Raw genomic sequence first — 12,379 nt, 5'->3', positions numbered from 1 at the left:
GTTAATTTGCTGATCTTAAAGCCAAATTTTTTAAATCAGTTACCTTAGTGACTCATCCAATACGCATACAAAAAAACAAAGAGTGCGCAAATACTGCATCTGGAAAAGTTACCTATTAGATTTATACGATGAATGGGGAAGTGACTTAAACTTAAAAATAATTAATTAAATTATTTCTTTGTATGGATGTAATTCAGAGACATTTTTAAGTCTAGCCCAACTATTTGCCCTTGTGACTTTATTTTAAAAAGCATATTTTCTTTGGATGGGGAATAGGGTGGTTGACAAATCTTTGCGATTCACCTTTACATTTGTACTCGGAATCACAGATTTTTTAAACAATACACCATAAAACCTCCATAACAGTAATTCCAGCCTGTCAACAAGTACTGATGAATACTTTCATGGTTTAAAATAAGACTCCTATTGGATAGTAATTTGATCCATTCCCTGTTCTGCAATTAATTCTGCATTATAAACTAAGATGTAGAATTTTGCTTGACTACTACAACGGTGAGACCTGATCTTCCCACAAACTATTGAGAATTAAAGGACATGCCATATGTCACAGAGATAAATTTTCCTCTGCTTTGCTATATGGGCTTGGATTAGACCAATTATCCTGACGTCAAGATAATTTGGACATTCTTAATACACCTGTTCAAGGATCAGGTATCTACTACTGTAATATTCAGATATGCTTTTCATCAGGCTGTTAATAGATATAACAAAGTCAAGATCCAATACTCTGTTAATAACATTAGAATCTCATGCTAAAAAATTCAATCTTAAATCCTGATACTGCTAACACTTTACATGTGTATAACTTTACTACTCTGAGTAATCCCATTGAGATCAATGGGATTACTCAAAAGTAATAAATTTAAACATATGTGTAAACATGTGCAGATTAAGGTCCTCAATCTATGTTTTTGGAGTAAACTGCACAAAAAGGAAAAAAAACTTGCTGCTTCAGACCTCCTGTTCTTTGCTATGGAACAGCAGTTTTAATGAGCACCAATTAGGAGAGCATCATACAGATTAGTAATATAATCTTAATAAAAAGGAGCTCTCTGTGAAATCTTTCATAATTTAAACAAATGTGATATTACAACACCTACCTATTATTGAACTAATCCTACAGATTCTACACAAGCAAAATTCCCACTGAAGTACATGAAATTGCAATGAGAGTTTTGCTTACATACAGGGCTGCAGGATCAGATCCTTTTATAAGGGATCACATATGAATTTGAACATAAAGGTAAGTGCTTTTAAATATTAGAAAACAAAAGTGGCACTGTAAATAACATACCAGTCTACCACAACAAAATATAAGGAAATCATGGTAATTAAATGACTTTCTTGATTTATAAACTGATTTATATATTTCCTTTTCAGATTTCTTTAAAATTACCTGGTCAGCTGCAAGTATTGGAGAGTTTTTTGGGGGGGTTTTCCATACAAACTGCCTTTGATATTCAGAATTTCTGAGGAAACTATTTGAAGGTGAAATATTCATGCCTGATTTCTTTTGCAGGACTCTGTGAAACTGTCAACATAAAACAACGAATCAGAAAAACCTCCATTTATTGTACTCCTCTACTTTCTGTTGCTGCAATTTTCTTTTAACTAAACTGTTATAATCCACATCCTTAGATCAGTGTTGCTCTTTGCTTAGTCCAAATAACTGAATCAAAGATACACTCTCTCATCTGGACATCTTTAAAGACTACAAATTATGGGCTAAAGTCTAATTCAATTGAAATAAATGGTGACACTCCCATGGACTTCAGTAGAATCAGAATCTGGCAGGTGGCATGGATCAATCTTCACGTCGCACTCCCCATCAGTACCCGGCCCAAGCGGGGCAAGCTAATGATCCAACCAGCAGACCAAATTCAGTGATGAATACTGGTCACGTGCCACCTGAGGTATGTTGCTCAAATGCTAAAAAGAATCTGGTCCTAACAAACAGTTCTTCCAGAATAATGGGGACTTAACAGATTAATATCAAAATACAGAGCTGCACAGAGACAAAGTTATAACAAAAAGCAGAAATAGCTTTTAGCATGAAAGCTGACTTAATTGTATTTAATTTAGTGTAATAGTCACATTCCTAACTTTAACCATGGACTATAAAAAAGGGGAAAAAGTCTTTCTAATGATTCCTACCCCATTATCCAGTTTTTCTAAGTGCTTTTTTGAAGGTAAAAATATTGCATTTTGGTTCACTGGAGTTGGGGGTGGCAACTTCTTCTTATTGTTTTCTGCAAGGGAGATGGCTGATTCAATTCTAGAATCTGCAGAATGGGACCGAATTTTTTTAGGAAGCCTGGGTGCTTCAGGTGTTTCAATGTTTTCCAGATCTATATCATTATTTTTGTTATCTGTGTGTGACTCTGCAGGCCCCGCGCCTTCAGCTTCTGGTGCGTCATCCAAGTATCCCTCCAAATCGCTGTCCCCTCTCCATTCAAAGGACTTTGAAATCTGTGGGTTGAAGTAAGGCACCCTTCTCTTGGAAATGAAGTTTGGCTCTCTTGTGACTCCTACAAAACATGCATTAAGCTTGAGCACAGTAAAATACATCTCTTATGATTTAAAGACATTGGAACACAAAAACAGAATGCTGGGATGAGAACCTGAATATATATCACAAGACTGATTTTTTATATCTTTGATCAAAGACAGTTTACAACTGCGGTCCCATGAAGTGTTGAGCTCTTTAACATATGTGCTGAGTGCCTTTAATTCCCAGTGGAGTCAGTGAAAGATGTGGTACTTAGCCTGTTACAGGATCAAACCACACAATCCAAATTTTACCTCTTTGCAACTCCCAGTGTAGTCAATGGGAGTCATGTGAATGTAGCTGAGGGCAGAACTTTAACCCACAGTTAGTAAAAAGATTAATTTCACTAAAATTTTCACATCATCATCAACCTGCACTGGCCAAGTGTGGCATGGAACTTCCTAAACTACTTATGCATGTTGAATAGGTGCATGGCTGTATAGGTTTCACTGTACAGTCACTGGAGAGCAGTGATCTATCACCATATATGTAATAACATTCTGCACAGACACCTACACAGATTCCTTCTTTTAAAAAAAAAAATCTTCTAGAGTCGTCTTTAAAAAAAACTTAACATCCTTAATACATTACATCATATTTTTAAAGCTTAGGAAATATCTTTTCATATTTACACAAAAGAGAGAGACCAATAATCGGAGATGGTTTTAAACAATAAAAGAAATAGGTGACTAATGTAAGAAAATAAGAACAAAGTTACGATGTCATTTCAAGGAGGAAGTGGGTGGTTAAGCATAATTAAAGTGTAGCAACAGAATCCTGCTGGAGAGTGTTAAACAGCTAACAAAGGACTCTATTTTGGCTAAGAGGAATAGTTGCAGAGTATAAAAACTAATCTATGAGGAACTAGGGTGCCAGCTGGAAAGAGAATAAACTATTTTTCAGGCAGAAGTTAGCATATAAAATGTCAATTGCATAGAATGTTTGGGCTGTAGCATACAAATGCCACAAGTATTAATGTCACCTTTGGAGGGGCACTGGGAAAATGGCAGAAGGAAATTTTGAACATTCAAGCATACCTTCTGTTTGGATAAGTGTTAGGAGTATTCTTAAATTGCCACAGTCTGTTTAGAAAAACGAATAAGTATGCATTTCAACAGAAAGAGCCAAGAGTGAGCCGTACACTAGCAGTCTGAGGTGACACCAGTCTGTGTCTGAATGGTGTTCCAAGGATGTGTGTGATTTAAATGTGACCAGAAAAAGAGGTGGGCATATAAAATTGAAGCAAAGGCATGGCAGACATAACCTAAGCACAATAAAACTCCAACAGCTATGAAAAAGGATTGCTTTTTTGCCAACCACATGATTTTGAGTCTTGTGATATTTGATGTTTATTTTAAAGCCTTAGCTTCCAGAAGCATGTGATTAGATAAGAATCTTAGTTTAAAGTTTCTAGCCCTCACAGTGATGGAGAAAAGCTTGAAAACGTGACAAGTTCACAAAGGCTCGAATCAGAAGTGAAATAAAAATTAAATTACCCAATTTTTTAATTGAGATTTTAACCAATTCTGTGACTTTGGGACGAAGACATGATTTTTGAATGTTTGGCATTGGCAATAGGATTCAGATAAAGGAGAATGCTGATAGCCTTCTTGGAATTGCTTTGAGAGTCTTGCTGTTGGTGATCACTTGAGGACATGTTGGTTTGAGAGACCAGAGAGAATCAGCCAAGATGACATAGTTCTGACCTCTGATTTTGCGTTCCTCAGACAGACACACACAGAGAGGACTCTGATGGCCAGCTGATTCCTAAATGCCACCTGCATAACTCCATCTGAGGACTTTCCAAAGGGGAAAAAAAAGCCATTTAATTTAAAAATCAACACTGCTGAATTCATACAAGGTTATATTAAACTCCATCTTGTCCAACAGACAAGGAATGGAAAAGCAATTTGAAAAGAGTCACTGCAAATGATTCTGCAAAATGAAGTTTTGGAAATAATTTGACTGAATAAAATCTTAACATGGAGTCAACTTGTTAATTATAAATTGTTAAAATGCAAGTACCAGTTTAAGGACTTAAAATGTAGTATTCCTATAAAAACAATGGCTAGAAACTTTCAGTTCTTCTTCAAGCGTTTGCTCATGTTCATTCCAGTGTAGGTGGGTGCTTGCTCAGAGCACCGCTGCTAGAAAGATTTTCCATCAGTGGTATCCAGCACATCGGCTCTGATGCCCTTGGATTCACATGCTCATGGCGCCACTATAAAGTGCCCTGCCGCCCCTTCAGTTCCTTCTTACCGCCGTGGCAGTCACTGGAACTGCTTTGCCCTTGTGTTCACAAATACTCCTCAGGAACTTTGCTCTAACTTGTTGTGTATGTATAGTTACTGTTATTATAGCTGTAAGTTTTAGTTGTTGGAATACTTAGTTATTTAGGTTAGGGTACCCCACGTTGTAGAGTTAGTCCCTGCCCAGCACCAGGGCATGCCTCGGTTTAAGCCTTGTCGTTTGTGCCACAACCCTATGCCGGTCAGTGACCCCCTTTCCAGCTGCCTTAAATGGTTGGGGGAAGCTCACATGTGTAAGTGCTGCAGGATCTGCAAGGACTTCAGGCCTCGCACCAAGACAGAGACACAAGACTAAGGCTCATCTTCATGGAGGCAGCTTTCTGTCCTCCTTCGGAGCCAAGTCACTCAGACTTGGCACTGAGTTCTTCCGCTTTTGTCAGGAACGCCTTGGCAACTATTAGATCCAAGCAGGGCTTTTGATGTGACACTCGGGACAATTTACCATGCCAAAACATGGATCCAGATTCCCTAGTTTTTGTGGACCGTTTATCCCTCTTCTATCAGGTGTGAGCACACATTATCTTGGACAAGTGGATGCTACACAAGCACTGGGATATACCCTGCAGTTTAGTTGTTCCCCCTTCTTTCCACCCGGTCCCTCTTCAGGGACCCTTCTCTGAATAAGCAACTTCTTATTCAAGAGGTGCAGTCACTCCTAAGATTGGGAGCTGTGGAGGAGGTTCCACGGGAGCTAAGGGCCCGGTGTTCTACTCGCATTATTTCCTAATCCCGAAGGCCAAAGGCAGTCTCAGGCCAATTCTGGACCTGCGGAAGCTCAACAAGTTCATGAAGAAACTGAAGTTCCACATGGTTTCCTTGGCCTCCATCCTTGGATCCACCCTCTATTTGAAGGATGCTTATTTTCATATTCTGATCTTTCAAAGTCACAGAAGTTTCCTCAGATTCATCATGAATCACGTGCACTACCAATTCGCAGTGCTCCCGTTCAGCCTGTCAGCGTGTTCACAAAGTTCACGAAGCTCCCATGTTCGGCCTCAAGTATTCATGAAGTGCATGGTAGTTTTCATGGACTTCTTGAAGAAACAAAGAGTTCAGATCTACTCTTACCTCACAACTACTGGCTGATCAGAGGTCGGACCAAGGCCCAGGTAGAGGAAAATGTAAAGTGAATACAGTCAACTTTCCAGGACTTGGGCTTGTTAAAAAATATTCAAAAGTCTATCCTCTTCCCAGTTCAAAGGATAGAATTTATCATTTAGGGCCCCTGAGAACTCAGAGCCTCTGACCTCCAGGGGAGCTCTTGTTACACATCAATGTCAGGGAGCTCAGGACAGTTCACCTAGCCTGCCAGGCGTTCCTAACCCACTTGGAGGGCAAGTGTGTGTCAATCTTCACAAACAACATAACGGCGACATTTTATATAAACAGGCAGGATGGAGGCGCGCTCCTCTCACCTGTGCCAGGAGGCTCTTTGCTTGTGGGAATTCTGCATAGCCCACTCAATTCACCTCGAGGCCACCTATCTGCCAGGGTCAGAGAACAAGCTAGTGGTTCACTTCAACAGACTCTTCTCCAGCTATCATGAGAGGTCCATCCATCCAGATGTCATGAAAGATATTTTCCAAAAGTGGGGGACTCCCCACATAGACCTGTTCGTGACAAGGCACAACAGATGGGTCTTCAGTTCTGCTCTTTACGGAGCCACAGCTCAGAGTCACGTACAGATGCCTTTCCCCTTCCTTAGATGGGCCAGCTCTTCTATCTGTTTCCTCTCATACACAAGGTCTTCCTGAAGGTCAGAAGGGACAGGATGTGTCTTATCCTGATGAACCAGTGCTGATGAGGCCAGGCTGGGCTACCACCCACCTGGGTCTCTCAGTGGAGACGTCATTCCGTCTATCTCCGTTTCCAAACCTGATCTCCCAGGACAACGTCCGTCTATGTCATCCGAATCTTGGGTCTCTTCATCTCATGGCCTGGAAGTTCCATGGCTGAACCCCACAGAGCTAGCATGCTTAGGGCTGGTTCATGAGGTGCTTTTAGGGAGCAGAAAGCTCTCCACTAGAGCCACTTACTTTGGCAAAGTGGAAGAGATTCTCAGTCTGGTCCACACAGAAGAATATTTCTCCTATATTGTCAACACTGCCTTTCATTTTGGACTACTTGCTTCATTTGAAGCAACAAGGCTGGGTGTGTCATCTATCAGGGTCCATCTAACAGCAATCTCAGCTTTCCACCAATGGGTAAATGGCCGTTCCGTTTTCTCGAGCTCCATCTGTGGGCATTTCCTTAAAGGGCTGGAGAGATTATACTCCCAGGTGCGATAGTCTCCCCACCACCACCAGTAGACATCAACCAGGTGTTGACGCGGCTGACAGGACCCCCATTTGAACTGCTGGTAATGTGCTCTCTGCTCTACCAGCCTTCTTTCCAAAGGTAGTCCCCCAATTCCATAGTAACCAGGATATCTTCCTTCCGGACTTCTAGCCCAAGCTACATGCCAACAGAGAGGAACAAAGACTCCACTCGCTGGATGTCAGACATGCACTAGCATTCTATATGGAAAGGACTAAACCATTTCAAATATCTACACAGCTTTTTGTGGCCTGTGACAGAATGAAAGGGCTCCCAGTTTCAGCCCAGAGAATCTCATTGTGGAACACTTCCTGTATCGTGCACCACTCCTGCTGCCCAAATGGCGCATTCCAACAGGGCTCACGCATCTTCGACAGCGTTCACAGCTCACATTCCTATTCAGGATATCTGCAGTGTAGTAACGTGGCAGTCAGTCCATACCTTTGCATCTTATTATGCCATCACCCAACAGGCTAGAGATGACCCCCGAGTTTCAGCCAAGCATTACAATCAGCATGCCAATAACTCCAAACCCTCCACCTGCACAACAGCTTGGGAGTCACACACATTGGGATGGACATGAGCAACACATCTCAAATAACAACAGTTACACAAGCTTAGTAACTGGTTTTTTCCTTAATAAGGAAAAGCAAGGATAAATGTTGGTTCTTGTACAACAATGGCACTTTTTTTTTTTTTTAAGAGAACTGACATAAGATACTGTTAAATTAACTCTCTATGCTTAGGATGGTAATTTATTTTTAGTTCAAGAAGAAAAAGGTTGCTCTTTTCCAAAAGTAGATATTCAACTATACTGTGATTTGCTCTTTCATGAAGTTAAATTATTTAACAGATACTGTTAAATTAACTCTCTATGCTAACAAGGATGGTAATTTATTTTTAGTTCAAGAGGAAAAAGGTTGCCGTTTTCCAAAAGTAGATATTTAACTATACCTTGATTTGCTTGTTAATGAAGTTATCTTTGGAGCGGAATGTGCTCAGCACCTCCCATGAAACCTTGGTTCCATGAAGAATGGAACCCCTTGTCTTGATAGTAAAGACACTCAGCATCTCACAGAATTGAGTCCCAGGAGCCTAGTAATTCAGCTTCATGAAATCTCATTGTAGCTCGCCTCTATTCTATTCTCTGCAGATTCCTATATCGCACTCATCACCATAATATCTGAGTGACTTCCAGTAGTGCATTAAGCAACATGACTGCCATCTGTCAGAAGTTTATTCTCTCAACAGGGGGATAAATGTGCACTATGGAGTGTCTGTTTGGGGAATATTTTTAATACCACCATACACTTTGCTATATGATTTTTAGAGAAGGCAAGGTCAAAGACAGTACCTTGCACTTAGAGCAGGAGGTGGTGAGGTGGAAGGTAACTTTGGCAAGACAATCCTATCAAACTGCCTGGTGCTTACCTTGACACCCAATTTTACTACCAGTAGATGGCTCTTACAGTGCTTAAATGTCAAGCTCAAACAAGGCAACCACTCTTAGGCAATGTCTTCAGTGAAGACCCGCTCAGTCGATCCAGAAATCAATGTATTAAGACCACCTCCTCAAGTGGCACAGAGCACTGAAGACGGAGCGCAGAACAGACGCACAGAAGTCGATGGGAGTTACGCAAGTTTTTTGCATAGTTTGCGTAACTCCGGTCGACTGCCGCTGAATCTCCGAGGTAAGTGTAGACAAGCCCTGTCTCTAATATATACACTCTGCAGACTAAAGAATGGATATAGATAAAAGTTAATCTCTTCTGTCTATACAATAGTTCAAACTTTTCCTACTCATCTTCAAAGCACTGGACTCCTCCTACACCCTCCCTCTCTTTTGCCTTCCACCTAATGTGCAGTTTCCTTTGTCATCCTTTCCCATTCCTGCATCTGTCTTCTTTCATGCAAATACCTATACTGCCTAATTATTGCACTTCCCTTCATATGTATACTGAAAGCCCGTCTTTTCCAGCAAGCCTCTCAATGATAAGTCTTCATCACAATCTTGTTATCCTGTACCAGGATACGATCAAAATCATCTGAAATAACTCATTCGATTGATTACCTCCACCCTATGCTCCTGCAATAGAAACCATCTTGTGCTAACTGTGTGCCTATGTTTCATGTTTAGTGCTAGGCATACACTGTTAAACAACATGTACATTTCTGGCTTTATATAAATAATTCAAACCCGAAGTTCACTCTCTGCAAAACTTGGGCTCTATGCAAAGATAGTATATGATTTATGGCAGTTATTTCTTACCTCGTTGATCAGATTGAAGTCCAGCCCATGAGGATTTTTGCCCTTGTGAAGGGTTACAAAACTCTGACAGATCTGATTTTTTCCATTTGAAGTTCCTCTTATATTCACTCAATCCCTATAGCAAATGGACATACACTATGAATAGTGCCATTTTTCCACCTAGTTCCCAACAGCAACAGATCTCCAAGCACTTAAACATTCACAGGCATGTTGTAAAGCACAGTCAATTACATAAGCAGGTTGGTAACTCTGCATCTTCTAAAACAATCTTGATCAAAGTAAGCAAAAACTTTTTATTCTGTTTTCTGACAGTAATGTCAGAAATAGTGCAAATATAGAACCATTTCACCTGCCAAGGATACCACGTAAAATCTGCATAATATTTTAAGTTTTAACATCTTTACAAATAAAGATTATGGGTCCAATTCATCTCAAACTTGTTCCTTGGATCATATTTGTCCGAATCAATCTTCACAGAAAAATAATGTTCTTGCTTCAATGTATTCTGCAGAACATGAACACCTTGTACATCTCTTGTACTACATAAATAATACTCCTGGGGGAATTCTGCACCACTGCACGCATGCAGAATGCATGTACCTCCCCCCACCACAGATTTCTTTGCTTCCCTGCAGAAAATGAGGGGAAAGCAAAGGGAAGCCCCCATGGGAGTAGTTTGAGAGGGGGCATTGCCCCCCAAACAGTGGCAAGGTGTGGGAAGGGCATGGGGAGGTCACGTGCCACTGCACGCTCCCCCCACATTTATGTGAGCACAGAGCTGCCCAGCTGAAGGAGAGTACTGCCCAGCTCTGGGTCTTATTGCTAGTTGTGCTCCCTTTCTGTGTGCTGGGAGACATCCTGTTTTCTGTATAACAGTGAGTACCCATGGTGGGCAGGGCGAGGAGAATGGGGGAAATGGGTGCAGAGCTGTGTGGTGGGGAGGAATAGGCAGTGGAGAAGAGGGTGGGATAGGGCAGGGGGATGTGGGAGTGAGAGGAGGGGAATAGGGGCAGGAGACTGTGGGGAGGGTAGGGGATGGGGGAGAGAAAGGGAATGAGGAATCGGGGGGGAGTGGGATCCCACCATGTGGCACCCCTCAGCGGCAGCAAGAACTGGGGCTCATCAAGCCCCCACCCCAAAGAGTGCCACCCCCCTTAACCTGGATCACTCAAGAAGCCCCCTGTACCCAGAACCCTACCCCACTGAGCCCCAACCAGCTGCACCTGGACCCCCACCCCACCAAACCCCACTCCCCCAGTATCCAGACACCCCCTTTTGAGCCCTATCCCCCCACACTCATATACCCCTTGCTGAGCCCTAACCAGCTTCACCTGGATCCCCCTGCAGAATTCCATTTTCCCTGCACCCAGACTCCCCAACAAGCTCCTGTGCATCCACATCCCCCACTTAGCCACCCACACCCAGATTGCACCACACAAAACCTTCTCACTCCACACCTGGATCCCTCCACTCTACACTTGGATCCTGCTGGGCTGAGCCTGCCTGCCCACACCTGATGCACCTGGCACAGAAGAGCAGCACCCCAGGGTGTTTTGGGGGCAGGCCCAGCCCTTGCACTGTGTCAGGGGCAGATGCAGCCTCACTGCGGAGAGCTGCAGAGTGATCTCCCACTTCCATGCAGCCAGTGGCCTGTGCTCCCTGCTGCCATGCTGGAGCCTCCACACTTATATATTAACAAATAAAATCTGAAGAATTTTACAGAATTTTAAAATATTATGCACATAATTTTTTTTTTTTTTTTTTTTTTTTGGTGCAGAATTCCCTCAGGAGTAAAATAAAAGTAGGGTGCTGGGGCATCTTAGTTCATCTCAATTAAGAGACCCACTACTGGGTGAGCACCCACACGCCACCCCCATCCTGTGCTAGCCTGGTGCCCACGCAGTACCTGTACCGGCACGCAAGCGCCATCCTGCACTCTAGCTCAGTACCCCAGTGCCCACACACAATTCTGTGCCAGCCCAGCGCCTGCGTGGGTCCTGTGCCATCCAGTGCCAGCCCAGCAGCCGCACGGGTCCTGTGCCAGCCCAGTGCCCACAGAGGACTTCTATTGCCCCCTCCCTCTGGCCTGCCCCAGTGCCCACAAAGACCCTGTACCGTCCCCCCCGACCCAAGCCGGCCCGGTGCCCACTCAGGTCCTGTACCGCCACTCCCTGGCCCGGCCCCATACCTATGCATGTCCTATACCACCCCACTGTCCCGTGCCTGTCCCGGGCCCCCCTCAGGACCTGTGCCGCCCCCCAGCCGGCCGCGCCCAGTGCCCATGCGGGACGTGTGCCGCCCCCCGTCCACGCCCTCATCACCCGCCCGGCTCTCACAGCGCCGGTGCCCGGCCCGGCGGAGGGGACGCGCCTGGCCGGAGACTAGCACGGACGGGGGCAAGGCCGGAGGCAGCGCCCCGGGGGAGCCGGGCTGGCGGCCGCCCTCACCTTGAAGCGCACGGGCATGACGGCGGCGGCGGCGAGGCCGTGGCCGCTGAGTCCGGCGCAGGCGGCGACTGCGTGTAAACACTCCCCGTTTCCCTGGCGAAGAAGCCCCCGGACTGGCTTCCCTCCCCCGGCGCCTGCGCGGACAGCGGCCCCATCAGGCTTGGGGCTGGAGCCGGCTTCCCCCTGCTGCGCTGGGGGAGGAGCCGAGGGGCCCGGCCCCGCCCGGCCCTGAGGAGGCGCCGCTGCAGGCTGGGGGTAGGGACAGGGAGGGGCTTCCCCAGTCTACGCCCCGTCACTGTCCGGCAGCCTGCCCGGGCCCCGCCCCTCCATGCCCGGCCTGCTGGAGCCCGGTGACCTCCCGCCCCAGGTCCCGCCGCTTGCCGGGCTGCTCAGGCCTGAGAGGCAGGTCAGCGCCCAGCACGCGCCCGCCCAGCCGCGCGAGACGCTGCTCGGGTGGAGATGGTAGCGC

The 12,379-nt window shown here is 44.7% G+C and overlaps 1 protein-coding gene across 2 annotated transcripts in view; it reads right to left on the bottom strand.

Annotated features, from left to right (window-relative positions):
• Positions 1 to 12,036, bottom strand: part of MDM1 (Mdm1 nuclear protein) — a 36,196-nt gene extending 24,160 nt beyond the window's left edge. For both annotated transcript variants that reach the window (XM_067564067.1, XM_067564068.1), the window contains exons 1-4: positions 11,911 to 12,036; positions 9,464 to 9,578; positions 2,176 to 2,549; positions 1,418 to 1,552 (exon numbers count right to left, since the gene is read on the bottom strand). In XM_067564067.1, the coding sequence (XP_067420168.1) occupies positions 1,418 to 1,552; positions 2,176 to 2,549; positions 9,464 to 9,578; positions 11,911 to 11,928 (642 nt within the window). In that variant the 5' untranslated portion in view covers positions 11,929 to 12,036. The remainder of the gene's footprint in view (positions 1 to 1,417; positions 1,553 to 2,175; positions 2,550 to 9,463; positions 9,579 to 11,910) is intronic.
• Positions 12,037 to 12,379: the final 343 nt, after the last annotated feature.

This window comes from Emydura macquarii, unplaced genomic scaffold (assembly GCF_026122565.2).
Source record: "Emydura macquarii macquarii isolate MOO-44397 ecotype Brisbane River unplaced genomic scaffold, CSIRO-AGI_Emac_v2 contig_2636, whole genome shotgun sequence".
In the NCBI taxonomy this organism is placed as follows: Eukaryota; Metazoa; Chordata; order Testudines; family Chelidae; genus Emydura; species Emydura macquarii.
The sequence above is the reverse complement of the archived record's forward strand: the minus strand, read 5'-3'. Positions and strand labels throughout refer to the sequence as shown.